Below are 27,293 nucleotides of genomic sequence, written 5' to 3'. Positions count from 1 at the left end.
GAATAGACATTTGAAAGGCAATTTAAAATAAACAAAGAATAGTGAACAACAGGCTGAATAAGTGTACGTTATATGAGGCATAAATAACCAACTGAGAAGGTGCCTGGTATGTTAACGTAACATATTATGGTAAGAGTCATTCAAATAACTATAACATATAGAACATGCTATACGTTTACCAAACAATCTGTCACTCCTAATCGCTAAATCCCATGAAATCGTATACGTCTAGTCTCTTACGTAAATGAGCTAAATAATATTATTTAATATTTTACAGTAATGTGTAAATAATTTCACACTTAAGTCGCTCCTGAGTATAAGTCGCACCCCCGGCCAACCTATGAAAAAAACTGCGACTATATATATATATATATATATATATTTGTGTGTGTAGTTTTTTGTGTGTGTGTGTGTGTGTGTATATATATATATATTCACATATATGTATACCGTAGTTACTTTACATGCAGCCGACTTTCGGCCCCCGGACACATTTTTGTATTCCGTGCATTTTACTTGATAAGATTATGATTAGTATATCTGGAAAGGTAGCAGGACTTTTAAGCATTAACACGTAGTTTATAGTGAAATCAAGCATTATTCAACTTGCAATTCTTTATTGAGGTTTTCTCGGGATGTTGCAGAACCTATAAACAAGATTTTCTATGTGGACAAAACCAAAATATCTTATTTCTCAATTTTAACATGTTTTAACTACAGTAGACAAACAGGTTCATGCTATAAAAAAAAGGACAATTATAATGTGAAGTCAATGAATACAAATACGTAAATAGCTCTTAAATCTAGAGAAATGTGTAGAAATAAAATGGCAAGTGGCAAACAGTCTGCAGTGAATATACTAGGTATCAAAAGTGTCAACATCTGGATCAATCACCCCTACTTTACATGGAAGCTTTAGCGGTTAGCTTCTTCTGTCGTCTTGCTTGTGTGTGTTTGCTTAGCCATTCCTTGCACCTCTAGGACATCTCTAGCGTTAAAGTAAACATAAAAAAGCCACACTTTGAACACCCTAATGATAGTAGGTCACTGTCAACTGCCTTGGAGAGAAAGCACAGTGGAGAAGTGAGGCACAACTAGAAGCTCTTTTCCTTAACCTGGCATGTACATCTTCCCTTCGCCACGGTGCACATGCCATTCCTCCTCAACACTGTGGCTCTCTTCTACAACTTCGGAAAATCATGGAAGTCTGATCCGGGGATCATCAAAGCCTCGGAGGAGCAGAAGAAAAAGGTACCGTATTTTCCTGGCTATGAAAGAAATATACACCCACTAAATTTCAGAACAATATTTATCCATGTATACACTGCAGATATATACGTTGTTGAATGAGTTATTTCAACAGAAATATTCCGTAAACGTTTATTTACATACCTTAATTGTCTCCAAACGGAGTCTGTAGCACGGCAGTAAAACGGATGATCAAGCAAAACAGAAGCCAGACTCGATAACTCCACGGTGACACTTTGGTGAATTTACAAAACTGAAACAATATAAAAAGAATGCCATTGTGAGTTAATAGTACTAACACAGACACTCGTAAACCTTTTTGGCTGAGAGAGCCATGAAAGCCAAATATTTTAAAATGTATTTCCGCGAGAGCCTTATAATATTTTTTAACACTGAATGCAACTAAATGTGTGCATTTTTAAGTAAGACCAACATTTTTAAGCGTATGATAAGTCTTTTATTCTTTTTAATAACATTGCTATTCTGAAGCTAACCAATAATAAATACAATACTTCTTACCATTAATCCGACTTCTTGAACAGGTGCGGTAAAAAAACGGATGGATGGATTAAAATGCATGAGAATGTTTTATATTTTAACACTGTGATTACCAGCGGAATCATTCATGACTTATCGTGTTAAGCAATGTCAGCTAAGATTTATCTGAGAGCCAGATGCAGTCATCAAAAGAGCCACAGGTTCCCTACCCCTAACATATTAGATGATGCTAAAGACGCTTGCTTTATCACATTGCGATAGCACGTACAAATATGCATGAAAACACTCCTACAGACATCACACATGGGTCGCGTTAGCAAGTAAGAATTGTTTTAGTTATATTGTAAAACTCACAAACGTCAGTAGAAACGCTGAGGACGGCTAGAAGACAGACCGGCTCTTCTACTTCTGGTTCAAAGCTTTAAACAGCAGGATTTCACATTCACCCAGCAGCACCTGCAGTGAGCAAACTTGTCCCAAAGATGGCGCCATTGCACAAACAAAACTGCTTTATGGCCGTCAGCGAAGAAAAATACTTTAGCCGCACCGTTTTATAAGCTGCAGGTTTTGAAGTGTAGTGAAAGAATACCAGCTTGTAGTCCGGAATTTACGGTGAATGTTTCCTTTATTATATATCCCAATTAGAGCCTAACGAGAGGAATGTTTGCTTCCAGACTATTGTGGAGCTGGCAGAGACCGGCAGCCTGGATCTCAGCATCTTCTGCAGTACCTGCTTGGTAAGCCATCATCATACTGGCCAACCTTGAGACCTTCGAATTCGAGAGATTGGGCGGGGCGGGGGTGTATTTATAACTAGAATTCACTGAAATTCAAGTATTTCTTATATATATATATATACATACATATATATACCGTATTTTTCGGACTATAAGTCGCAGTTTTTTATATATGTTTTTTTCCTTCTTTATTATGCAATTCGGCCGGTGCGACTTATACTCCGAAGCGACTTATACTCCGAAAAATACGGTATATTTATATAGAATATATGGATTATAAGGCGCATTAATAATAATAATAATAATAATATATCATATCTGGCATCTGTCTGTCTCGAGAGACAGTAGAGTTTTGCGCACAAATGTCAATTCATGTCATGTGCAACGCCTGTTGTGACTATATAAGCCAATTCTTGACAGGCATGCTTTGTTGCAGTTCCTGCATACATATTGTATTGTTGGTTCTTTGTTGTTGACTGTTCGCTTTCTACGTTCATGCTTCTCCTCCCACTGTCTTACTCTTCTTAAGTCACTCTGATGTACGCCCTCCTTCGCTAACTTCCTCCATTTCCCACGTTCAGCTGAAGAAGCTTCCCAGTTTAATGGGTTGATGTCACTGGCCTTCATATCACGCTTACACACATCTTTAAAACGAAGGACAGGTCTTCCCACAGCCCTTGTTCCAGAGGCCAGTTCACCGTACAGGATGTCTTTTGGAATGCGACTGTCATCCATTCGACTTACATGGCCAAGCCATCTCAGACGTCGTTGTGTAAGGAGAGCGAAGATTGTCTTCATTCCTGTTTTCTCGAGGATATCCTTATTCGGGATGCGATCCTGCCATTTGATTCCCAGAATCCGCCTCAGGCACCGAAGATGGAAGGAGTTCAAACGGCGCTCTTGGCGTGCATACGAGGTCCATGACTCGCTGCCATAAAGTAGAGTGCTGAGAACACAGGCTTGATAGATCTTCATTTTCGTGTTGATGGTTAGCAGTGTGTTCTCCCAAGCACGCTTGGAGAGTCTAGCCATCGTTGTAGATGCTTTGCCGATGCGGATGTTGAGCTCGGCATCGAGAGAGAGATTGCTGGATATGGTTGAGCCAAGATAGGTGAAGTTCTCAACAACTTGCAGGGTGTGGTTTCCAATGGAGATCCTTGGAATGTTGCGCATATCTTGTCCCATAATGTTGGTCTTCTTGAGGCTTATAGTTAAGCCAAAGTCTTTGCATGCATCAGAAAAGCTGTTGATCAGCCTCTGTAGTGCTTCCTCTGATGGTGCGGCCAGAGCAGCATCATCTGCAAAGAGCATCTCTCTGATGAGGACTTTACGCACTCTAGTCTTTGCCCGGAGACGTGCGAGGTTGAACAGTTTCCCGTCGCTCCTTGTGTGTAGGTAAACACCATCGTCAGATGATTTGAATGCTTCTGACAATAGCAACGAGAAGAAGATTCCGAAGAGCGTAGGAGCAAGCACGCATCCTTGCTTCACTCCATTCTCAATTGGGAATGGGGCTGATGCGGAGCCGTCAGACAGGATAGTTCCTTGCATATCTTCATGGAATGATGTTATCAGCTTCAACAGCTTTGGTGGGCAGCCTATCTTGTGCAAAAGCTTGAAGAGAGCCTTCCTGCTAACTAAATCGAAGGCCTTTGTAAGGTCGATGAAGGCGATATACAATGGTTGTCTCTGCTCACGGCATTTCTCTTGTAATTGTCTGATAGAAAATATCATGTCAATGGTCGATCTCCCCGACCTGAATCCACATTGTGATTCTGGATATACACGGGCAGCAAGCAATTGCAGTCTGTTGAGTAACACTCTAGCGAAGGTCTTCCCGACAGTGCTTAGGAGGGATATTCCACGGTAATTGTTGCAGTCGCTGCGATCCCCTTTATTTTTGTACAGTGTGATGATGTTTGAGTCACGCATATCCTGAGGAATTGTTCCTTCATCCCAGCATTGACATAGAAGCTCATGAAGATGGTCTAGAAGAACAGTGTCCTTACTGTTCTTGATGATCTCAGTGGGAATGCCATCGTTCCCTGGAGCTTTGCCACAGGTAAGGGAGTTGACTGCCTTCACGTAGGTCGGGGGCATGCATTTTGGCAGTATCTAGGCGTGGGCGACCTTTCTGCTTTGTACGGTGAATCCGTCTGGGCTGAAGACGCACCCTGCTGCCAATCAGTGAGTGGTCCGTGTCACAGTCAGCGCTGTGATAGCTGCGGGTGATTTGAACGCAGTTCATTGACAATTTTCTTGTGATGATTAGATCTAGTTGATGCCAACTTTTGGATCTGGGATGCCTCCAGGAAACCCTGTGATGTGGCTTTGTTGAGAAGAATGTGTTGGTAATACAAAGGTGGTGGTAAGAACAAAGTTCTAGTAGTCTCTGTCCATTCTCGTTTAGTTTTCCTATGCCAAAGTGTCCAATGCATTTGGGCCAAGAGTCATGGTCTGATCCCACTCGAGCATTGAAGTCTCCTAGTAAGAACAGGTGCTCAGTGGCAGGAATGTCAGTGATGATAGAGTCCAGATGATTGTAGAACTGATACTTTGCCTCTGTAGAGCTGCAAAGAGTAGGAACATAAATGCTCAGGATGTTTACTGGACCTGAAGCACTTGACAGGCGTAGAGAAAGTATGCGTTCTGTGCCTCCATTTGGTGGTTCAGTTGAGGAGAGTAAGGAGTTTCTCACTGCAAGTCCGACGCCATGCAGACGTTGTTCCTGTGGCTCTCTTCCCTGCCAAAATATGGTGTAGTCTTCTTCTCTGATATAGCCGTCTGAGGGGAGTCTCGTCTCCTGCAGGGCAGCAATATCAATGTTGAGCCTCTTGAGCTCGCGGTTGATGATGGCCGTCTTCCGATTGTCGTCAACCGTGGATAGATCTTCCGAGAAGCCAGGACTCATGGTTCTGACGTTCCAGCTTGCTAAACGCAAGACAGGCAGTTTTTTCTGTTTTCGTTGTTTGCCTGGTGCAGTATTTACAGTCCGCTTGTCAAGTCAGTCCTTTAAGCTCCAAGCACCCGATGAAGCAGGCGGCCTGTGGCGGGTCAGTACCTTATTAACCGGGGGCTGCCCAGCTTAAGGTGGGCGATAACTGACCAGTAGGACGCGATGGTCCCTCCCACCGACGGAGATAACCCGTAGCGCCGATATCCTACGCCAATCGAAAACGGCTTATAACTCGTAACTGCTATCTCCCGTGTTGTTTCTGCTGCTTTTGACGGTGGCACTGAAGTAGCCTCTCCAGTTTTTTTGGCGCAAGCCTGGGCTAGAGGTATGGAGATCCTGGGTAGCCCATTCGTCGGAATCCCCCCTCTCGGCCTTACTAACGTAGTCCAAAGGATACGTTTGGCATCAGTTTGGCTGCAGGAGCTGCCGGAAAAGTGTCGTATCGAACACCAGACCGCCTGCGGGGCTCCACTCCGTTATCCGTAACCCTGGACAGGGGCCCATACCGGGTACTGTCAGCCGGAGCCAGCTGAGCCAGAGACTCGTGTCAGACAGGGTCGTCACGCCCTGAAGTAGTTGCCAAGTACACTTGGCCACTACCCACTACCCAAATAATAATAATAATAATAGATTTTATTTGTAAAAGCACTTTACATTGACCTCAAAGTGCTACAGTGCATTTAAAAAACAACAACGCTAGAACCACAAATAGCTGCCCCCAACAAGTAAAATAAATAGTAAAAAAATAAAAACTAGAACACCCTAATAGCTAGAACTAGCACACATATATCTAAAAAAATGCTTTTTAAAAAAAAAAGAAAAAAAGAAGGGTTTTTAAGCTTTTTTTAAAAGCATCCACAGTCTGTGGTGCCCTCAGGTGGTCAGGGAGAGCGTTCCACAGACTCGGAGCTGCGAAGCAGAAAGCCCAGTCTCCCATAGTTCAGAGCTTACCATTAATCCGACTTCTTGAACAGGTGCGGTAAAAAAACGGATGGATGGATTAAAATGCATGAGAATGTTTTATATTTACAACGTTATTTTTAACACTGTGATTACGAGCGGAATTACTCATGACTTATCGTGTTAAGCAATGTCCGCTGAGATTTATATGAGAGCACTTTACATTGAACAAACAACCTGAAATAGCTGCCCCCAACAAGTAAAATAAATATTAAAAAAATAAAAACTAGAACAGCCTAATAGCTAGAACTAGCACACATACATCTAAAAAAAAAAAAAAAAAAAGGTTTTTTTTTAATAAGGGTTTTTAAGCCTTTTTTAAAAGCATCCACAGTCTGTGGTGCCCTCAGGTGGTCAGGGAGAGCGTTCCACAGACTGGGAGCTGCGAAGTAGAAAGCCCAGTCTCCCATAGTTCAGAGCTTACCATTAATTCGACTTCTTGAACAGGTGCGGTAAAAAAACGGATGGATGGATTAAAATGCATGAGAATGTTTTATATTTAAAGAAGGGTTTTAAAGCCTTTTTTAAAAGCATCCACAGTCTGTGGTGCCCTCAGGTGGTCAGGGAGAGCGTTCCACAGACTGGGAGCTGCGAAGCAGAAAGCCCAGTCTCCCATAGTTCAGAGCTTACCATTAATCCGACTTCTTGAACAGGTGCGGTAAAAAAACGGATGGATGGATTAAAATGCATGAGAATGTTTTATATTTAAAGAAGGGTTTTTAAGCCTTTTTTAAAAGCATCCACAGTCTGTGGTGCCCTCAGGTGGTCAGGGAGAGCGTTCCACAGACTGGGAGCGGCGGAGCAGAAAGCCCGGTCTCCCATAGTTCAGAGTTTACCATTAATCCGACTACTTGAACAGGTGCGGTAAAAAAACAGATGGATAGATTAAAATGCATGAGAATGTTTTATATTTACAACGTTATTTTTAACACTGTGATTACGAGCGGAATTATTCATGACTTATCGTGTTAAGCAATGTCAGCTAAGATTTATCTGAGAGCACTTGAACAAACAACCTCAAAGTGCTACAGTGCATTTAAAAAAAACAATAACGCTAGAACCACAAAGAGCTGCCCCCAACAAGTAAAATAAATAGTAAATAAAGAAAAACTATAACAGCCTAATAGCTAGAACTAGCACACATATATCTAAAAAAAAAAAGGCTTTTTTAACATTTTTTAAATAAGGGTTTTTAAGCCTTTTTTAAAAGCATCCACAGTCTGTGGTGCCCTCAGGTGGTCAGGGAGAGCTACATGTAACCACTTCTTTGTGGTCTACATGACATTTAATGCTGGTTCTTTGGTCCAAATGTTGCATCTTCAAGTTGCTTTCTGACCGTCTCTTCAGGGTGCTCCGTTATGTGGTGATGTGCAATACCAATGGTTTTCTTTCCGATCTGATACCGAGTAATATTCAGACTGGAGTTAATAAACATAATATGAATTTTTTTTAAAGGAAAAGATTTTGTGGTGATAAAAGATATCGATGTAATCATAGTAGTATCGAATAGATACGCTCTTGTACTTGGTATCATTACAGTGGATGTCAGGTGTAGATCCACCCATGGCGTTTGTTTACATTCAGGCGCGCTAGCTTTTGTTAGCAGTGACGCTGGTGAGCTATTGTATCCTCCTACGGTGTGTAGTGAAGCATGTTTAGCTATTCCTTGTCCTCCAGTGTTAATGATACTTGTAAGAAACGTACTTTATTTGTCGCCAAAACCAGCAATGTCATGATCCTTTCTTCTTCTACTATGTCCTCTTCTACTGTTTGTCTGCTTGTTGCCAGGAGGTGTTTGCTTGCTATGAAGCTTCTTCTTTCATTTTGTTAGCTTACTAGAGGTGGGCGATACTGTGAAGATTGCTATTGATCAGATACCAAGTAAATACACCGCTATAATCCCGATAGCAACACTTTTTGACTTTAGATGAGAACATGTAATGAGAAAAGATTAATAACAGTATGAGGAAAACATCTTTAGATGAGAACATGTAATGAGAAAAGATTAATAACAGTATGAGGAAAACATCTTTAGATGAGAACATGTAATGAGAAAAGATTAATAACAGTATGAGGAAAACATCTTTGGATGAGAAAATGTAATGAGAAAAGATTGATAACAGTATGAGGAAAACAAACAACTGTAGATGACAAAATGTAATGAGAAAAGATTAACAGTATGAGGAAAAAGTCTTTACATGAGACAATGTAATGAGAAAAGATTAACAACAGTATGAGCAAAACATCTTTAGATGAGAAATGATTAATAACAGTATGACGAAAAAAACATTTAGATGAGAAAATGTAATGAGAAAAGATTAATAACAGTATGAGGGAAACATCTTTAGATGACAAAATGAAATGACAAAAGATTATTAACAGTATGAGGAAGAACATCTTTAGATGAGGAAAGATTAATAACAGTACGAGGAAAACATCTTTAAATGAGAAAATGTAATGAGAAAAGATTGATAACAGTATGAGGAAAGCATCTTTAGATGAGAAAATGTAATGAGAAAAGATTGATAACAGTATGAGGAAAACAAACAACTGTAGATGAGAAAATGTAATGAGAAAAGATTAACAGTATGAGGAAAAAGTCTTTACATGAGACAATGTAATGAGAAAAAATTAATAACAGTATGAAGAAAACATCTTTAGATGACAAAATGTAATGAGAAAAGATCAATAACAGTATTAAGAAAACATCTTTAGATGAGAAATGATTAATAACAGTATGACGAAAAACATAGATGAGAAAATGTAATGAGAAAAGATTAATAACAGTAAGAGGAAAACATCTAGATGACAAAATGTAATGACAAAAGATTAATAACAGTACGAGGAAAAACATATTTGGATGAGAAAATGTAATGAGAAAAGATTGATAGCAGTATGAGGAAAACATCTTTAGATGACAAAATGTAATGAGAAAAGATGAATAACAGTATGAAGAAAACATCTTTAGATGAGAAATGATTAATAACATTATGACGAAAAAACATAGATGAGGAAATGTAATGAGAAAAGATTAATAACAGTATGAGGGAAACATCTTTAGATGACAAAATGTAATGACAAAAGATTAATAACAGTGCGAGGAAAAACATCTTTAGATGAGAAAATGTAATGAGAAAAGATTAACAATATGAGAAAAAGTTTTTACATGAGAAAATGTAATGAGAAAATATTAATAACAGTATGAGGAAACATCTTTAGATGAGAAAATGTAAGGAAAAAAAATAATAACAGTATGAGGAAAACATCTTTTAGATGAGAAAATGTGATGACAAAAGATTAATAACAGTATGAGGAAAAGAACTCTAGATGAGAAAATGTAATGACAAAAGATTAACAGTATGAGGAAAACAACTCTAGATGAGAAAATGTAATGACAAAAGATTAACATTATGAGAAAAACTCTTTACATGAGAAAATGTAATGAGAAAAGATGAATAACAGTATGAGCAAAACTTTTTTAGATGAGAAAATAATAACAGTATGAGGAAAACATCTTTAGATGAGAAAATGTAATGACAAACGATTAACAGTATGAGAAAAAGTCTTTACATGAGAAAATGTAATGAGAAAAGATGAATAACAGTATGAGCAAAACTTTTTTAGATGAGAAAATATTAATAACAGTATGAGGAAAACATCCTCACATGAGAAAATGTACACTCGTATGAAGGAAACATTGCGACGTGACAACATGTAAGGAGAAAATATTATTAACAGTATGAGGAAAAAGTCTTTACATGAAAATAATGTAATGAGAAAAGATTAATAACAGTATGAGGAAAACAACTTTAGATGAGAACATGTAATGAGAAAAGATTATTAACAGTATGAGGAAAACATCTTAAGATGAGAACATTTAATGAGAAACGATTAATAATTGTATGAGGAAAAAGTATTTGCATGAGAATAATGCAATGAGAAAAGATTAACAACAGTATGAGGAAAACATAGATGTGAAAATGTAATGAGAAAAGATTAACAACAGTATGAGGAAAACATTTTTACATGACTAAATGTAATGAAAAAAGATTAACAGTATGAGGAAAACATCTTTACATGAGAACATGTAAGGAGAAAAGATGAACAGTATGAGGAAAACATCCTTACATGAGAAAATGTAAGGAGAAAAGATGAACAGTATGAGGAAAACATCCTTACATGAGAAAATGTGAGGAGAAAAATTGAACAGTATGAGGAAAACATCCTTACATGAGAAAATGTAATGAGAAAAGATTAATAACAGTATGAGGAAAACATATTTTCATGAAAAAAAGGAAGAAGAAAAGATTAACAACAGTATGAGAGACGTCATGAACATGAAATCATTTTGTGAATTTGCCTTTAGTTAATTGTGATAGTGAGAACACGTATGTTCTGCAAACACATGTTGGACGTTGAGACTATAATGAACAATCTGGACTATGTAATGTTTTTAAATTCATTTTAGTTATCTGACAATCTGGTTTCTGCAAAGGTTCTGCCATTTTTTGGTCAACGTGAGTAAACCAGGTCAATGACCGAGAATTGTGTTTTGAAGTGAATACAGCAGAATCTGAACAACCTTCCCTAGTCATAGTGCAAAAAAAAAAAAAGACACAAAAATTCTACACACATAGTCACACATAACACAACTTGCTCACTGAACTTTGTGGATATTATGAAAAAAACATCCCAGCACCATAACAAATGAAAAATGACACTAATTTAAATCCATTACAATGCATAATGGGAAAATTGCAAAACACTCTTTCCACACTTATCTACGTTTGGCACATTTCAGCTGCTTGATATTTCTGATTGATGACAAAACTTCACGGAAGTGAACAAAATAGGAGTCCAACTTTTGCATACTCTTGATATCTATTTATATTAATTATATATCCACTATACAAAACCCAAAACCAGTGAAGTTGTCACGTTGTGTAAATGGTAAATAAAAACAGAATACAATGATTTGCAAATCCTTTTCAACTTATATTCAATTGAATAGACTGCAAAGACAAGATATTTCATGTTCACACTGAGAAACCTACCTTTTTTTGTGCAAATAATTATTAACTTAGAATTTAATGGCAACAACACATTGCAAAAAAGTTGTCACAGAGGCATTTTTACCACTGTGTTACATGGCCTTTCCTTTTAACAACACTCAGTAAACAATTGGGAACTGAGGAGACACATTTTTGAAGCTTTTTGAAGCTTTCCCATTCTTGCTTGATGTACAGCTTAAGTTGTTCAACAGTCCGGAGTCTCCGTTGTGGTATTTTAGGCTTCATAATGCGCCACACATTTTCAATGGGAGACACATCTGGACTACAGGCAGGCCAGTCTAGTACCTGCACTCTTTTACTATGAAGCCACGTTGATGTAACACATGGCTTGGCATTGTCTTGCTGAAATAAGCAGGGGCGTCCATGGTAACGTTGCTTGGATGGCAACATATATTGCTCCAAAACCTGTATGTACCTTTAAGCATTAATGGTGCCTTCACAGATGTGTAAGTTACCCATGTCTTGGGCACTAATACACCCCCATACCATCACACATGCTGGCTTTTCAACTTTGAGCCAAGAACAATCCGGATGGTTCTTTTCCTCTTTGGTCTGGAGGACACGACGTCCACTGTTTCCAAAAACAATTTGAAATGTGGACTCGTCAGACCACAGAACACTTTTCCACTTTGCATGAGTCCATCTTAGATGAGCTCGGGCCCAGCAAAGCCGGCAGCGTTTCTGGGTGTTGTTGATAATTGGCTTTGGCTTTGCATAGTAGAGTTTTAACTTGCACTTACAGATGTAGCGACTAACTGTAGTTACTGACAGTGGTTTTCTGAGGTGTTCCTGAGCCCATGTGGTGATATCCTTTACACATCGGTGTCGCTTTTTGATGCAGTACAGCCTGAGGGATCGAAGGTCTGTAATATCATCGCTTACGTGCAGTGATTTCTCCAGATTCTCTGAACCTTTTGATGGTGAAATCCCTAGATTCCTTGCTATATATATATATATATATATATATATATATATATATATATATATATATATATATATATATATATATATATATATTGTTACTGCCCACAGCCAAAACTGTTTAGTCCAATGCAGCCCCCAAGTCAGAAAGTTTGGACAGCCCTGTATTAAAGTGAAACTACAACAAAAGTATCGATCCGATACCACGATCCACCTTCTGCATTGATACTGTTTATATTTAGATCGAAACCCCCACCACTCCTTAAGATCTGGTTTGTTCACGCCAGATGTGGAGAAGAGTAATAGATGCTGTGTTGATATCATGGTAGTAGAACATTCCACACATAAACATCAACACTGCTGACTCTTGTTGTCTTCATGTGTGGATTTTGTAACAAAAATCTAAATGAAATGTTCTCTGTGTTGTTCCCGCAGATACGGAAGCCCATCAGGTCCAAACATTGTGCCGTGTGCAACCGTTGTATCGCCAAGTTTGACCACCACTGCCCCTGGGTGGGAAACTGCGTGGGTACGTTCTCCACTGCACTTTATTGTGTTTATTTATGTCAGAGACACAGGAGTCTTACTTTAAACTGCACTTTATTATGTTTATTTATGTCAGAGACACAGGAGTCTTACTTTAAACTGCACTTTATTGTGTTTATTTATGTCAGAGACACAGGAGTCTTACTTTAAACTGCACTTTATTATGTTTATTTATGTCAGAGACACAGGAGTCTTACTTTAAACTGCACTTTATTGTGTTTATTTATGTCAGAGACACAGTAGTCTTACTTTAAACTGCACTTTATTGTGTTTATTTATGTCAGAGACACAGGAGTCTTACTTTAAACTGCACTTTATTATGTTTATTTATGTCAGAGACACAGTAGTCTTACTTTAAACTGCACTTTATTATGTTTATTTATGTCAGAGACACAGTAGTCTTACTTTAAACTGCCCTTTATTATGTTTATTTATGTCAGAGACACAATAGTCTTATTTTAAACTGCACTTTATTGTGTTTATTTATGTCAGAGACACAGTAGTCTTACTTTAAACTGCACTTTATTGTCTTTATTGTTTATGTCAGAGACACAGTAGTCATACTTTAAACTGCACTTTATTATGTTTATTTATGTCAGAGACACAGTAGTCTTACTTTAAACTGCACTTTATTATGTTTATTAATGTCAGAGCCACAGGAGTCTTACTTTAAACTGCACTTTATTATGTTTATTTATGTCAGAGACACAGTAGTCTTACTTTAAACTGCACTTTATTATGTTTATTTATGTCAGAGACACAGTAGTCTTACTTTAAACTGCACTTTATTATGTTTATTTATGTCAGAGACACAGTAGTCTTACTTTAAACTGCACTTTATTGTCTTTATTTATGTCAGAGACACAGTAGTCTTACTTTAAACTGCACTTTATTATGTTTATTTATGTCAGAGACACAGTAGTCTTACTTTGAACTGCACTTTATTGTGTTTATTTATGTCAGAGACACAGGAGTCTTACTTTAAACTGCACTTTATTATGTTTATTAATGTCAGATACACAGTAGTCTTACTTTAAACTGCACTTTATTATGTTTATTAATGTCAGAGACACAGTAGTCTTACTTTAAACTGCACTTTATTATGTTTATTTATGTCAGAGACACAGTAGTCTTACTTTAAACTGCACTTTATTGTGTTTATTTATGTCAGAGACACAGGAGTCTTACTTTAAACTGCACTTTATTGTCTTTATTTATGTAAGAGACACAGGAGTCTTACTTTAAACTGCACTTTATTATGTTTATTTATGTCAGAGACACAGGAGTCTTACTTTAAACTGCACTTTATTGTGTTTATTTATGTCAGAGACACAGTAGTCTTACTTTAAACTGCACTTTATTGTGTTTATTTATGTCAGAGACACAGTAGTCTTACTTTAAACTGCACTTTATTGTCTTTATTTATGTCAGAGACACAGTAGTCTTACTTTAAACTGCACTTTATTATGTTTATTTATGTCAGAGACACAATAGTCTTATTTTAAACTGCACTTTATTGTGTTTATTTATGTCAGAGACACAGTAGTCTTACTTTAAACTGCACTTTATTGTCTTTATTGTTTATGTCAGAGACACAGTAGTCATACTTTAAACTGCACTTTATTATGTTTATTAATGTCAGAGACACAGGAGTCTTACTTTAAACTGCACTTTATTATGTTTATTTATGTCAGAGACACAGTAGTCTTACTTTAAACTGCACTTTATTATGTTTATTTAACTCAGAGACACAGGAGTCTTACTTTAAACTGCACTTTATTATGTTTATTTATGTCAGAGACACAGTAGTCTTACTTTAAACTGCACTTTATTATGTTTATTTATGTCAGAGACACAGTAGTCTTACTTTAAACTGCACTTTATTATGTTTATTTATGTCAGAGACACAGTAGTCTTACTTTAAACTGCACTTTATTATGTTTATTTATGTCAGAGACACAGTAGTCTTACTTTAAACTGCACTTTATTATGTTTATTTAACTCAGAGACACAGGAGTCTTACTTTAAACTGCACTTTATTATGTTTATTTATGTCAGAGACACAGTAGTCTTACTTTAAACTGCACTTTATTATGTTTATTTATGTCAGAGACACAGTAGTCTTACTTTAAACTGCACTTTATTGTCTTTATTTATGTCAGAGACACAGTAGTCTTACTTTAAACTGCACTTTATTATGTTTATTTATGTCAGAGACACAGTAGTCTTACTTTAAACTGCACTTTATTGTGTTTATTTATGTCAGAGACACAGGAGTCTTACTTTAAACTGCACTTTATTATGTTTATTAATGTCAGATACACAGTAGTCTTACTTTAAACTGCACTTTATTATGTTTATTAATGTCAGAGACACAGTAGTCTTACTTTAAACTGCACTTTATTATGTTTATTAATGTCAGAGACACAGTAGTCTTACTTTAAACTGCACTTTATTATGTTTATTTATGTCAGAGACACAGTAGTCTTACTTTAAACTGCACTTTATTGTGTTTATTTATGTCAGAGACACAGGAGTCTTACTTTAAACTGCACTTTATTGTCTTTATTTATGTCAGAGACACAGTAGTCTTACTTTAAACTGCACTTTATTATGTTTATTTATGTCAGAGACACAGTAGTCTTACTTTAAATTGCACTTTATTATGTTTATTTATGTCAGAGACACAGTAGTCTTACTTTAAACTGCACTTTATTATGTTTATTTATGTCAGAGACACGGTAGTCTTACTTTAAACTGCACTTTATTGTCTTTATTTATGTCAGAGACACAGGAGTCTTACTTTAAACTGCACTTTATTATGTTTATTTATCTCAGAGACACAGGAGTCTTACTTTAAACTGCTTTATTATGTTTATTTATGTCAGAGACACAGTAGTCTTACTTTAAACTGCACTTTATTATGTTTATTTATGTCAGAGACGCAGTAGTCTTACTTTAAACTGCACTTTATTATGTTTCTTTATGTCAGAGACACAGTAGTCTTACTTTAAACTGCACTTTATTATGTTTATTTATGTCAGAGACGCAGTAGTCTTACTTTAAACTGCACTTTATTGTGTTTATTTATGTCAGAGACACAGTAGTCTTACTTTAAACTGCACTTTATTGTGTTTATTTATCTCAGAGACATAGTAGTCTTACTTTAAACTGCACTTTATTATGTTTATTTATGTCAGAGACACAGTAGTCTTACTTTAAACTGCCCTTTATTATGTTTATTTATGTCAGAGACACAATAGTCTTATTTTAAACTGCACTTTATTGTGTTTATTTATGTCAGAGACACAGTAGTCTTACTTTAAACTGCACTTTATTGTCTTTATTGTTTATGTCAGAGACACAGTAGTCATACTTTAAACTGCACTTTATTATGTTTATTTATGTCAGAGACACAGTAGTCTTACTTTAAACTGCACTTTATTATGTTTATTAATGTCAGAGCCACAGGAGTCTTACTTTAAACTGCACTTTATTATGTTTATTTATGTCAGAGACACAGTAGTCTTACTTTAAACTGCACTTTATTATGTTTATTTATGTCAGAGACACAGTAGTCTTACTTTAAACTGCACTTTATTATGTTTATTTATGTCAGAGACACAGGAGTCTTACTTTAAACTGCACTTTATTATGTTTATTAATGTCAGAGACACGGTAGTCTTACTTTAAACTGCACTTTATTGTCTTTATGTCAGAGAAACAGGAGTCTTACTTTAAACTGGACTTTATTATGTTTATTTAACTCAGAGACACAGGAGTCTTACTTTAAACTGCACTTTATTATGTTTATTTATGTCAGAGACACAGGAGTCTTACTTTAAACTGCACTTTATTATGTTTATTTATGTCAGAGACACAGTAGTCTTACTTTAAACTGCACTTTATTATGTTTATTTATGTCAGAGACACAGTAGTCTTACTTTAAACTGCACTTTATTATGTTTATTTATGTCAGAGACACAGTAGTCTTACTTTGAACTGCACTTTATTGTGTTTATTTATGTCAGAGACACAGGAGTCTTACTTTAAACTGCACTTTATTATGTTTATTAATGTCAGATACACAGTAGTCTTACTTTAAACTGCACTTTATTATGTTTATTAATGTCAGAGACACAGTAGTCTTACTTTAAACTGCACTTTATTATGTTTATTTATGTCAGAGACACAGTAGTCTTACTTTAAACTGCACTTTATTGTGTTTATTTATGTCAGAGACACAGGAGTCTTACTTTAAACTGCACTTTATTGTCTTTATTTATGTAAGAGACACAGGAGTCTTACTTTAAACTGCACTTTATTATGTTTATTTATGTCAGAGACACAGGAGTCTTACTTTAAACTGCACTTTATTGTGTTTATTTATGTCAGAGACACAGTAGTCTTACTTTAAACTGCACTTTATTGTGTTTATTTATGTCAGAGACACAGTAGTCTTACTTTAAACTGCACTTTATTGTCTTTATTTATGTCAGAGACACAGTAGTCTTACTTTAAACTGCACTTTATTATGTTTATTTATGTCAGAGACACAATAGTCTTATTTTAAACTGCACTTTATTGTGTTTATTTATGTCAGAGACACAGTAGTCTTACTTTAAACTGCACTTTATTGTCTTTATTGTTTATGTCAGAGACACAGTAGTCATACTTTAAACTGCACTTTATTATGTTTATTAATGTCAGAGACACAGGAGTCTTACTTTAAACTGCACTTTATTATGTTTATTTATGTCAGAGACACAGTAGTCTTACTTTAAACTGCACTTTATTATGTTTATTTAACTCAGAGACACAGGAGTCTTACTTTAAACTGCACTTTATTATGTTTATTTATGTCAGAGACACAGTAGTCTTACTTTAAACTGCACTTTATTATGTTTATTTATGTCAGAGACACAGTAGTCTTACTTTAAACTGCACTTTATTATGTTTATTTATGTCAGAGACACAGTAGTCTTACTTTAAACTGCACTTTATTATGTTTATTTATGTCAGAGACACAGTAGTCTTACTTTAAACTGCACTTTATTATGTTTATTTAACTCAGAGACACAGGAGTCTTACTTTAAACTGCACTTTATTATGTTTATTTATGTCAGAGACACAGTAGTCTTACTTTAAACTGCACTTTATTATGTTTATTTATGTCAGAGACACAGTAGTCTTACTTTAAACTGCACTTTATTGTCTTTATTTATGTCAGAGACACAGTAGTCTTACTTTAAACTGCACTTTATTATGTTTATTTATATCAGAGACACAGTAGTCTTACTTTAAACTGCACTTTATTGTGTTTATTTATGTCAGAGACACAGGAGTCTTACTTTAAACTGCACTTTATTATGTTTATTAATGTCAGATACACAGTAGTCTTACTTTAAACTGCACTTTATTATGTTTATTAATGTCAGAGACACAGTAGTCTTACTTTAAACTGCACTTTATTATGTTTATTAATGTCAGAGACACAGTAGTCTTACTTTAAACTGCACTTTATTATGTTTATTTATGTCAGAGACACAGTAGTCTTACTTTAAACTGCACTTTATTGTGTTTATTTATGTCAGAGACACAGGAGTCTTACTTTAAACTGCACTTTATTGTCTTTATTTATGTCAGAGACACAGTAGTCTTACTTTAAACTGCACTTTATTATGTTTATTTATGTCAGAGACACAGTAGTCTTACTTTAAATTGCACTTTATTATGTTTATTTATGTCAGAGACACAGTAGTCTTACTTTAAACTGCACTTTATTATGTTTATTTATGTCAGAGACACGGTAGTCTTACTTTAAACTGCACTTTATTGTCTTTATTTATGTCAGAGACACAGGAGTCTTACTTTAAACTGCACTTTATTATGTTTATTTATCTCAGAGACACAGGAGTCTTACTTTAAACTGCTTTATTATGTTTATTTATGTCAGAGACACAGTAGTCTTACTTTAAACTGCACTTTATTATGTTTATTTATGTCAGAGACGCAGTAGTCTTACTTTAAACTGCACTTTATTATGTTTCTTTATGTCAGAGACACAGTAGTCTTACTTTAAACTGCACTTTATTATGTTTATTTATGTCAGAGACGCAGTAGTCTTACTTTAAACTGCACTTTATTGTGTTTATTTATGTCAGAGACACAGTAGTCTTACTTTAAACTGCACTTTATTGTGTTTATTTATCTCAGAGACATAGTAGTCTTACTTTAAACTGCACTTTATTATGTTTATTTATGTCAGAGACACAGTAGTCTTACTTTAAACTGCCCTTTATTATGTTTATTTATGTCAGAGACACAATAGTCTTATTTTAAACTGCACTTTATTGTGTTTATTTATGTCAGAGACACAGTAGTCTTACTTTAAACTGCACTTTATTGTCTTTATTGTTTATGTCAGAGACACAGTAGTCATACTTTAAACTGCACTTTATTATGTTTATTTATGTCAGAGACACAGTAGTCTTACTTTAAACTGCACTTTATTATGTTTATTAATGTCAGAGCCACAGGAGTCTTACTTTAAACTGCACTTTATTATGTTTATTTATGTCAGAGACACAGTAGTCTTACTTTAAACTGCACTTTATTATGTTTATTTATGTCAGAGACACAGTAGTCTTACTTTAAACTGCACTTTATTATGTTTATTTATGTCAGAGACACAGGAGTCTTACTTTAAACTGCACTTTATTATGTTTATTAATGTCAGAGACACGGTAGTCTTACTTTAAACTGCACTTTATTGTCTTTATGTCAGAGAAACAGGAGTCTTACTTTAAACTGGACTTTATTATGTTTATTTAACTCAGAGACACAGGAGTCTTACTTTAAACTGCACTTTATTATGTTTATTTATGTCAGAGACACAGGAGTCTTACTTTAAACTGCACTTTATTATGTTTATTTATGTCAGAGACACAGTAGTCTTACTTTAAACTGCACTTTATTATGTTTATTTATGTCAGAGACACAGTAGTCTTACTTTAAACTGCACTTTATTATGTTTATTTATGTCAGAGACACAGTAGTCTTACTTTAAACTGCACTTTATTGTCTTTATTTATGTCAGAGACACAGTAGTCTTACTTTAAACTGCACTTTATTATGTTTATTTATGTCAGAGACACAGTAGTCTTACTTTGAACTGCACTTTATTGTGTTTATTTATGTCAGAGACACAGGAGTCTTACTTTAAACTGCACTTTATTATGTTTATTAATGTCAGATACACAGTAGTCTTACTTTAAACTGCACTTTATTATGTTTATTAATGTCAGAGACACAGTAGTCTTACTTTAAACTGCACTTTATTATGTTTATTTATGTCAGAGACACAGTAGTCTTACTTTAAACTGCACTTTATTGTGTTTATTTATGTCAGAGACACAGGAGTCTTACTTTAAACTGCACTTTATTGTCTTTATTTATGTAAGAGACACAGGAGTCTTACTTTAAACTGCACTTTATTATGTTTATTTATGTCAGAGACACAGGAGTCTTACTTTAAACTGCACTTTATTGTGTTTATTTATGTCAGAGACACAGTAGTCTTACTTTAAACTGCACTTTATTGTGTTTATTTATGTCAGAGACACAGTAGTCTTACTTTAAACTGCACTTTATTGTCTTTATTTATGTCAGAGACACAGTAGTCTTACTTTAAACTGCACTTTATTATGTTTATTTATGTCAGAGACACAATAGTCTTATTTTAAACTGCACTTTATTGTGTTTATTTATGTCAGAGACACAGTAGTCTTACTTTAAACTGCACTTTATTGTCTTTATTGTTTATGTCAGAGACACAGTAGTCATACTTTAAACTGCACTTTATTATGTTTATTAATGTCAGAGACACAGGAGTCTTACTTTAAACTGCACTTTATTATGTTTATTTATGTCAGAGACACAGTAGTCTTACTTTAAACTGCACTTTATTATGTTTATTTAACTCAGAGACACAGGAGTCTTACTTTAAACTGCACTTTATTATGTTTATTTATGTCAGAGACACAGTAGTCTTACTTTAAACTGCACTTTATTATGTTTATTTATGTCAGAGACACAGTAGTCTTACTTTAAACTGCACTTTATTATGTTTATTTATGTCAGAGACACAGTAGTCTTACTTTAAACTGCACTTTATTATGTTTATTTATGTCAGAGACACAGTAGTCTTACTTTAAACTGCACTTTATTATGTTTATTTAACTCAGAGACACAGGAGTCTTACTTTAAACTGCACTTTATTATGTTTATTTATGTCAGAGACACAGTAGTCTTACTTTAAACTGCACTTTATTATGTTTATTTATGTCAGAGACACAGTAGTCTTACTTTAAACTGCACTTTATTGTCTTTATTTATGTCAGAGACACAGTAGTCTTACTTTAAACTGCACTTTATTATGTTTATTTATGTCAGAGACACAGTAGTCTTACTTTAAACTGCACTTTATTGTGTTTATTTATGTCAGAGACACAGGAGTCTTACTTTAAACTGCACTTTATTATGTTTATTAATGTCAGATACACAGTAGTCTTACTTTAAACTGCACTTTATTATGTTTATTAATGTCAGAGACACAGTAGTCTTACTTTAAACTGCACTTTATTATGTTTATTAATGTCAGAGACACAGTAGTCTTACTTTAAACTGCACTTTATTATGTTTATTTATGTCAGAGACACAGTAGTCTTACTTTAAACTGCACTTTATTGTGTTTATTTATGTCAGAGACACAGGAGTCTTACTTTAAACTGCACTTTATTGTCTTTATTTATGTCAGAGACACAGTAGTCTTACTTTAAACTGCACTTTATTATGTTTATTTATGTCAGAGACACAGTAGTCTTACTTTAAATTGCACTTTATTATGTTTATTTATGTCAGAGACACAGTAGTCTTACTTTAAACTGCACTTTATTATGTTTATTTATGTCAGAGACACGGTAGTCTTACTTTAAACTGCACTTTATTGTCTTTATTTATGTCAGAGACACAGGAGTCTTACTTTAAACTGCACTTTATTATGTTTATTTATCTCAGAGACACAGGAGTCTTACTTTAAACTGCTTTATTATGTTTATTTATGTCAGAGACACAGTAGTCTTACTTTAAACTGCACTTTATTATGTTTATTTATGTCAGAGACGCAGTAGTCTTACTTTAAACTGCACTTTATTATGTTTCTTTATGTCAGAGACACAGTAGTCTTACTTTAAACTGCACTTTATTATGTTTATTTATGTCAGAGACGCAGTAGTCTTACTTTAAACTGCACTTTATTGTGTTTATTTATGTCAGAGACACAGTAGTCTTACTTTAAACTGCACTTTATTGTGTTTATTTATCTCAGAGACATAGTAGTCTTACTTTAAACTGCACTTTATTATGTTTATTGTTTGACTACAAGTTGTGATTGTGTAGGAATAAAGTCATAATAATACAAGACAAAAAGAATTAAAAAAAGGTAAATAACACGGGGAAAAAGGTACACTTTTACAAGAGACAAAGTGTAATTATACACAATAAAAACTATTTGTATTTATAAAAAAAAAAAAGGTTCAACCAAAAGAGAAAAGTTGTATTTTTAGGTTACTAATTGTTCCAAAATAAATTCATCAAAATGAAGACATAATGAAACAATGCAAAAGGATGAATGAATGAATGAATGAATGAATTTAGTTGTTATTACTTCTAACTTGATCATGATGACACTAGTTGGACCAGATCAGGTTTAGTTTGGTTCTTTTAGTGTCTTTTAGGTTTAGTTTGGTTCTTTTAGTGTCTTTTAAGTTTAGTTTGGTTCTTTTAGTGTCTTTTAGGTTTAGTTTGGTTCTTTTAGTGTCTTTTAAGTTTAGTTTGGTTCTTTTAGTGTCTTTTAGGTTTAGTGTGGTTCTTTTAGTGTCTTTTAAGTTTAGTTTAGTTCTTTTAGTGTCTTTTAGGTTTAGTTTGGTTCTTTTAGTGTCTCTTAAGTTTAGTTTGTTTCTTTTAATGTCTCTTAAGTTTAGTTCGGTTCTTTTAGTGTCTCTTAAGTTTAGTTTGTTTCTTTTAGTGTCTCTTAAGTTTAGTTCGGTTCTTTTAGTGTCTTTTAGGTCTAGGTCGGTTCTTTTAGTGTCTTTTAGGTTTAGTTCGGTTCTTTTAGTGTCTTAGGTTTAGTTCGGTTCTTTTAGTGTCTTTTAAGTTTAGTTTATTTCTTTTAATGTCTCTTAGGTTTATTTGGTTATTTTATTGTCTTTTAGATTTAGTTTGTTTCTTTAAGTGTATTTTAAGTTTAGTTTAGTTCTTTTAGGTTTAGTTTTTTTTTTGTGTCTTTTAGGTTTAGTTTGGTTCTTTTATTGTCTTTTAGGTTTAGTTTGGTTCTTTTCGTAACTTTTAGGTTTAGTTTGGTTCTTTTAGTGTCTTAAGTTAAGTTTAGTTCTTGTAGTGTCTTTTAGGTTTAGTTTACTTCGTTTCGTGTTTATTAGGTTTAGTTTAGTTTTAGTGTTTTTTAGGTTTAGTTTGGTTCTTTTAGTGTCTTTTAGGTTTAGTTTGGTTATTTTTGTGTCTTTTAGGTTTACTTTAGTTTTAGTGTTTTTTAGGTTTAGTTTGGTTCTTTTAGTGTCTTTTAAGTTTAGTTATTTTAGTGTCTTTTACGTTTAGTTTGGTTCCTTTCGTGACTTTTAGGTTAAGTTTGGTTCTTTTAGTGTCTTTTAGGTTTAGTTTGGGTCTTTTAGTGTTTTAAGTTTAGTTTAATTTTTTTAGTGTATTTTAAGTTTAGTTTAGTTTTTTTAGTGTCTCTTAAGTTTAGTTTGGTTCTTTTAGTGTCTTTAGGTTTATTTGGTTATTTTATTGTCTTTTAGGTTTAGTTTGGTTCTTTTAGTGTCTTTTAGTTTTACTTTAGTACTGTAAGTGTCTTTTAGGTTGAGATTGGTTCTTTTAGTATCTCTTAAGTTTAATTTGGTTCTTTCAGTGTCTTTTAGGTTGAGTTTGGTTCTTTTAGTGTATTTTATGTTTAGTTGGTTCTTTTAGTGTCTTTTAGTTTTACTTTAGTTCTTTAAGTGTCTTTTAGGTTTAGATTGGTTCTTTTAGTATCTCTTAAGTGTAGTTTGGTTCTTTCAGCGTCTTTTAGGTTTAGTTTGGTTCTTTTAGTGTATTTTATGTTTAGTTGGTTCTTTTAGTGTGTTTTCGGTTAAGTTTGCTTCTTTTAGTGTCTTTTAGGTTCAGTTTAGTTATTTTAGTGTCTTTTAGGTTTAGTTTGGTTCTTTTAGCGTCTTAAGTTTAGTTTAGTTTTTTTAGTGTCTTTAGTTTAGTTCTTTTAGTGTATTTTAGGTTTAGTTTGGTTCTTTTAGTGTCTTAAGTTTAGTTTAGTTTTTTAGTGTCTTTAGTTTAGTTCTTTTAGTGTATTTTAAGTTTAGTTCTTTTAGTGTCTTTTAGGTTTAGTTTGTTTCCTTTTGTGTCTTTTAGGTTTGGTTTGGTTCCTTTACAGTGTTTAGGTCCTTTTCATAAATGTGAGCATTTTATTTTGGCGCCCACAGGAAGTGGGAACCACCGCTACTTCATGGGCTACCTGTTCTTCCTGCTGTGCATGATCTGCTGGATGATTTACGGCTGCATCTCCTGTGAGTTCTTCACCTCCTGAGTCATCTTCATCACAGTTGATGTTTCACACACACACCTTGTGCTGGAACCTTCCAGACTGGAGGATCCACTGCGCCACCACCTACGCCAAGGATGGCTTCTGGTTCTACCTGACCCAGATCGCCTCCTGCTCACCCTGGATGTTCTGGATGTTCCTCAACAGCATCTTCCACTTCCTGTGGGTGGCCGTGCTCATCATGTGTCAGCTCTACCAGGTGAGAGTTCTCGCTCGCACCGACGCTCGCCGCTTTCTCATCACGCTTTCTCATTCCTCGCCGCCAGATCGCCGCTTTAGGAATCACCACCAACGAGAGGATGAACGCTCGGCGCTACAAGCACTTTAAAGTCACGGCCACCTCCATCGAGAGCCCCTTCAAGTAAGTCGCTTCTCTTTCTGCACACTCCTCATTTCTCTCACCTCTCATGGTTATTAACTTGTTCAACAAGACAAACCATTTGTCAGTCACACTCATGAGGAACCTCACTACGTGACAACGTGTGAGGAGGAAAGATTATTAACAGTATGAGGAAAAAGTCTTTACATGAGAATATTGTAAGGAGAAAATATTAACAGTATGAGGAAAAGGATTTACATGAGAAAATGTAAGGAGAAAAAAATAACAGTATGAGGAAAACATCCCTCCATGAGAAAATGTACACTAGTATGAAGGAAACATTGCTACGTGACAACATGTAAGGAGAAAAGATTAATAACAATATGAGGAAAACAAACAACTGTAGATGAGAAAATGTAATGAGAAAAGATTAACAGTATGAGAACAAGTCTTTAGATGAGAAAATGTAATGAGAAAAGATTAATAACAGTATGAGGAAAAAGTATTTGCATGAGAAAATGTAAAGAGAACAAATAACAGTATGAGGAAAACATCCTTACATGAGAAAATGTACACTAGTATGAAGGAAACATTGCTACATGACAACATGTAAGGAGAAAAGGTTAATAACAGTATGAGGAAAAGATCTTTACATGAGAAAGTGTAATGAGAAAATATTAACAGTATGAGGAAAAAGTTTTACATGAGAAAGTGTAATGAGAAAATATTAATAACAGTATGAGGAAAACACCTCTGCATTAGAAAATGTAAGAGGAAAAGATTGATAACAGTATGAAGAAAACATATTTACATGAGAAAATGTAAGGAGAAAAAAATAACAGTATGAGGAAAACATCCTTACATGAGAAAATGAAGGAAACATTGCTACATGACAACATGTAAGGAGAAAAGATTAATAACAGTATGAGGAAAAAGTCTGTACATGAGAATAATGTAATGAGAAAAGATTAATAACAGTATAAGGAAAACAAACAACTGTAGATGAGAAAATGTAATGAGAAAATATTAACAGTATGAAGAAAAGTCTTTACATGAGAAAATGTAATGAGAAAAGATTAATGACAGTATGAAGAAAACATCCTTACATGAGAAAATGTACACTAGTATGAAGGAAACATTGCTACGTGACAACATGTAAGGAGAAAAGATTATTAACAGTATGAGGAAAAGTCTTTACATGAGAAAATGTAATGAGAAAAGATTAATAACAGTATGAGGAAAACATCTTTAGATGAGAAAAGATTGATAACAGTATGAGGAAAAAGTCTTTACATGAAAATAATGTAATGAGAAAAGATTAATAACAGTAGGAGGAAAACATCTTTAGATGAGAAAGTGTAATGAGAAAATATTAACAGTATGAGGAAAAAGTTTTACTTAAGAAAATGTAAGGAGAAAATAATAACAGTATGAGGAAAACACCTTTGCATTAGAACATGTAAGAGGAAAAGATTAATAACAGTATGAAGAAAACATATTTACATGAGAAAATGTAAGGAGAAAAAAATAACAGTATGAGGAAAACATCCTTACATGAGAAAATGTACACTAGTATGAAGGAAACATGTAAGGAGAAAAGATTAATAACAGTATGAGGAAAAAGTCTACATGAAAATAATGTAATGAGAAAAGATTAATAACAGTATGAGGAAAACAAACAACTGTAGATGAGAAAATGTAATGAGAAAAATTAATAACAGTATGAGGAAAACATCTTTACATGAGAAAATGTAACGAAAAAGATTAATAACAGTATGAGGAAAAAGTCTTTACATGAAACATGTTGGGAGAAAAGAGTAATAACAGTATGAGGAAAATATCTTAAGATAAGACAATTTAAGGAGAAAAGATTAACAGTATGAGGAAGAAGTCTTTACATGAGAAAATGTAATGAGAAAAGATTAATAACAGTATGAGGAAAACGTATTTAGATGAGAAAATGTAATGAGAAAAGATCAATAACAGTATGAGGAAAAAGTATTTGCATGAGAAAATGTAAAGAGAACAAATGACAGTATGAGGAAAACATCCTTACATGAGAAAATGTACACTCGTATGAAGGAAACATTGCTACATGACAACATGTAAGGAGAAAAGGTTAATAACAATATGAGGAAAACAAACAACTGTAGATGAGAAAATGTAATGAGAAAAGATTAACAGTATGAGGAAAAGTCTTTACATGAGAAAATGTAATGAGAAAAGATTGATAACAGTATGAGGAAAACATCTTTAGATGAGAAAATGTAACAAAATAAGATTAAAAACAGTATGAGGAAAAAGTCTTTACATGAAACATGTAGGGAGAAAAGAGTTAATAACAGTATGAGGAAAACATCTTAAGATA

At 34.3% G+C, this 27,293-nt stretch overlaps 2 protein-coding genes across 2 annotated transcripts in view; one reads left to right on the top strand and one right to left on the bottom strand.

Annotated features, from left to right (window-relative positions):
• osbpl8 (oxysterol binding protein-like 8) overlaps positions 1–27,293 on the bottom strand; it is a 1,018,260-nt gene that overhangs the window by 312,182 nt on the left and 678,785 nt on the right. The window lies entirely within an intron of this gene.
• Positions 1–27,293, top strand: part of zdhhc17 (zDHHC palmitoyltransferase 17) — a 133,740-nt gene that overhangs the window by 97,353 nt on the left and 9,094 nt on the right. Inside the window, exons 11-16 of the mRNA XM_072913151.1 lie at positions 1,129–1,251; positions 2,421–2,483; positions 12,828–12,921; positions 24,488–24,571; positions 24,648–24,805; positions 24,873–24,967. Of these exons, the coding sequence (XP_072769252.1) occupies positions 1,129–1,251; positions 2,421–2,483; positions 12,828–12,921; positions 24,488–24,571; positions 24,648–24,805; positions 24,873–24,967 (617 nt within the window). The remainder of the gene's footprint in view (positions 1–1,128; positions 1,252–2,420; positions 2,484–12,827; positions 12,922–24,487; positions 24,572–24,647; positions 24,806–24,872; positions 24,968–27,293) is intronic.

This window comes from Nerophis lumbriciformis, linkage group LG05 (genome assembly GCF_033978685.3).
Source record: "Nerophis lumbriciformis linkage group LG05, RoL_Nlum_v2.1, whole genome shotgun sequence".
NCBI lineage: Eukaryota > Metazoa > Chordata > Actinopteri > Syngnathiformes > Syngnathidae > Nerophis > Nerophis lumbriciformis.
The sequence above is the reverse complement of the archived record's forward strand: the minus strand, read 5'-3'. Positions and strand labels throughout refer to the sequence as shown.